This window comes from Monodon monoceros, unplaced genomic scaffold (assembly GCF_005190385.1).
Source record: "Monodon monoceros isolate NGI ecotype Baffin Bay Population unplaced genomic scaffold, NGI_Narwhal_1 Contig5603_ctg1, whole genome shotgun sequence".
Lineage (NCBI taxonomy): Eukaryota > Metazoa > Chordata > Mammalia > Artiodactyla > Monodontidae > Monodon > Monodon monoceros.
In genome coordinates this window covers 3,500-7,022 of record NW_021701416.1, presented here as the reverse complement: position 1 = coordinate 7,022, position 3,523 = coordinate 3,500, and the positions used below count along the sequence as shown (strand labels likewise).

The 3,523-nt window shown below is 43.0% G+C and overlaps 1 protein-coding gene across 1 annotated transcript; it reads right to left on the bottom strand.

Moving 5' to 3' along the window:
* Positions 1 to 1,960: 1,960 nt before the first annotated feature.
* Positions 1,961 to 3,312, bottom strand: LOC114890412 (hemoglobin subunit beta-like). Its single transcript, XM_029213800.1, is given in 4 exon segments — positions 1,961 to 2,170; positions 2,173 to 2,209; positions 2,827 to 3,049; positions 3,179 to 3,312. Coding segments are annotated over 4 exon segments (441 nt in total). The 5' UTR covers positions 3,271 to 3,312; the 3' UTR covers positions 1,961 to 2,081.
* Positions 3,313 to 3,523: the final 211 nt, after the last annotated feature.

The following is a 3,523-nucleotide window of genomic DNA, read 5'->3' as shown; positions in this document are numbered from 1 at the left end:
CTGACTCTCTGGCTCTGGCTCTCTCTCCTTGCCTCCTCTCGCTTTCCATCTCTCTTTCTTCCACACACATACCCCATCTTCATGAACACATACTGAACATAGTCTATAAAGCAACATGGTAGCAGAAAATAGAAATAACCGTTGGGTAACTTATCACATAAAATTGAAATCAGATATTAAGGGATTAATTTTACTCCTAGACTTTTACGGAAGCTCCACTTTAACAAGGAATGAAAGCATATAACAAGCTGCCAGAGTCTCCTTCCATCCCTTGACCTCCTCACTCCCGATGTGGAGACACCAACACCTAGTATATAGTCATTGTTTGAGCTGGATCCAAGTCTTATCCCAGTGATGTTCTCTTGAATTCTCCAGTATTGGAGATTTTCAGGCCCAACTTCTTGTCTAGATTCATTGGCCAGTTTCAGAGGTGAAGGAACAAAAGAGAGTGTAGTAAGTCTTTATATAGTTTTTATTTTTTATGACCATTTAGAGGGAAGAATGGTACTTTCTTTCCTCACTTCCAGATCGTGAAACCCACAGCCTCTCTTACCCTCTTTCTAATCCTTTGAAAATCTCTTTGTCTCCTAAGGTCTGATTCTTATGATGACTTTTCTGTGCTCAGGAGTGTGAAAGGAAACTTCCTAAAATTCTCCTGAGGCTCCTCTGCTTCTGGGATGTAACCAGGTGGTTCTTAAACATACAGTTGGGATATAGAGCGTTCTCAGTGCCTACTGTGTGCAATGACCTGAGAAGAAACAAATAAATACTTAAAAAATCTTCTGCCTTCAGTTAATTCACAATATAGCGGTGAAACAGTAAACTGTAATGCATTGTCTATAACCTGGTGGTAAAACAGAATTATTATAAAAACACCTTTTATAGATGGAAGCAACATGTTCTGTTTCAGGTAGTCAGGTAAGTCTAAAATTAATCAACAGGAACATGATATAGATTTAAAGAAATGCATATAAGTTAGAAGGTTCTCTAAATCCTTCTAATGTTACATTTGACAAAATTAATGCTCAAAGATACTTTATTACCTATGATGACACAGCAAATGTCTGATGAGTGGTTTATTTTCCTATATGCTTCCTCAGTGGTTTACTTTCTTTGTGCATTAACACAAAGAAACCCTATGCAATGGCCTATTGTTTGGATTGTCGTCTACTCCCAGGAGTTCTAAGACAAGAAATAATTATTCATTCATTGATTACTTCATTTAATAAGTATACAGTTACTGTCTGTGGAGGACCTACTGTAAAAGGCACAGTAGTCACGTAGGATAGTACAAAATACGCAGAAACGCTTATACAGCACGGAGGGTGAGTGTGCTCGATAGGAAGAAAAGTGAAAAGTGGGTGAAGGTGGGTGGGGGGTATGGAAAAGTTTCCTTCGGCAATACTGGAAAGTTCATTGAGACCAGGGTCAAAAGATATGTGAGCAGGTGGAATGTGAGCACTGAACTTTACCTCAAAAGGGAGGGTAGGGTTAATTTTGAGTTCTTTTGGGGCAAGTGAGAGAGGGAGGTTATGCCTTAGAACAGGAACATCTGATGTAGTACAGCATTGCTGCCTACAGCATGCAAGCAAGAGAAGTAGGAAAAAAGGAGACATAACAAGACTTTGAGCAATCATTATGTCTCTGACTGAGCACATTATTTTTTGAGTAATTACTGGAAATGGATCAGAGCATTAACCTGAAGTTTCTCTCTTAGCTTTGAGGTCTACCATAGAGCCCCTGTAATGCCGGTATCCTCTCTATATTTCAAGCCTTCTAGACAGTTTTTACGCTCTAAGATAGAAGTTTCATCCATTACTGACTGTGTATGGCCCCCTTCCTTTTCACATTTCCTTTGACCTCTTTGTATAAGACACAAAGGCACCCTATCTGCAGACCTTCAGGGACCTTCCCATATCCTTAGGGAAAGAAATGAGTAAAAGGAATCAGGAAATTGTGCTGAAAGTTCTTTATTAGGCAAAAGCCATACCCTTGAGGGTAGACATTATTTCCCCAAGTTCAGAAAATAGAATCTAGGGAAATATGGTCTTCCGATGGTCACCAAGAAATAGGCCAGGATCTCAATGGTACTTGTGGGCCAAGGCAGTAGCCACACCAGCCACCACCTTCTGATAGGCAGACTGAAGCTCCGGGGTGAATTCCTTGCCAAGTGGCGAGCCAGCACAACCACCAGCACGTTGCCTAGGAGCTGTGTGGGAGAGATAAAAAGCAAGAGCATGGTTAGTAGAGGGACCCAGCTTAGAGTATTTAAGTCTCATCCCAAACTGTGTCCCTAGGGTATAAGCAGAAAGGTAGCTGGAGTGTAGGTGTTACTACTGATGTGAACCCATCCATATCAGCCTGAATTTATATTTAGAAATGTTTCTCTCTTTCTGCCTTAACCCAGAACGTGTTTTCATTTTTATTCTTTAGGACCATTTCAAGAAGCAATACAACATTTTATCCTCCTTCCTTCAAAAGGAAGAGAAAAGAGGAAAATATTAGATAACATTTTTAAGTGTATAAAAAAAGAAAGTCTTTTTTAAAAATTAGACACTCAAAATAAAGTGTGGTTTAAAAAGGAGAAGGCATTGCAAGAGAACAAACAGAGGAGAACAAGAATGAATAAGAGGAGGTGATGGTTGTGAGCAAACAGGGTAAAATAAAGTACAATAAACAAAATGGTCCCGAGGAGTCCATAGTGCCGTATCCAGAATACCTCTCTTCCATTCTAAACTGCATCCTGCCATTGAGCCCTCTCCCTATGACATGAGCTTGACCACAAAAAGAAGAAGAAGGAGAACACTGATGGTCCCATAGACTCACCCTGAAGTTCTCAGGATCCACATGCAGCTTGTCACAGTGCAGCTCACTCAGCGCAGCAAACGTACCCTTGAGGTCGTCGAGATGCTTCAGGCCCTCACTAAAGGAGGCTAGCACCTTTTGGCCATGTTTCTTCACGTTAGGGTTTTTCATAACAGCATCAGCAGTGGACAGGTCCCCAAAGGACTCAAAGAACCTCTGGGTCCAGGGGTAGACAACCAGCAGCCTAAGGGGTGAAAACAGCAAAAGGACAGAGGGAGTCAGCACCTGTCAGAATCTCAGGGACTTTTTCTGTCCCCACGTGCCCAGCTGCCATTCACTCTCCTTAAGCCTGCCTTGTAAGCTGGATACCTACCTGCCCAGGGCCTCACCACCGACTTCCTCCACGTTCACCTTGCCCCATAGGGCAGTGACGGCAGACTTCTCCTCACCAGTCAGATGCACCATGGTGTCTGTTCGTGTAGTTGCTAGTGAACACGGTTGTGTCAGAAGCAAGTGTGAGCAGCCGCTAGCCCTGCTCTTCCTTTTAAGCCCCACCCAGCTTCCTGCCCTCCCTGCTTCTGAGAGCAGATTGGCCCAGCCTGGGGTGTGGTTCCACAGGGTGAGGCTTGAATGATGACAGCCATACGTCTCCTTGGCATTCCTGGCACTGACTCCAGACCTTCAGCCCTCTCTCTGGGTATCTCCAGGTCCCACTCAT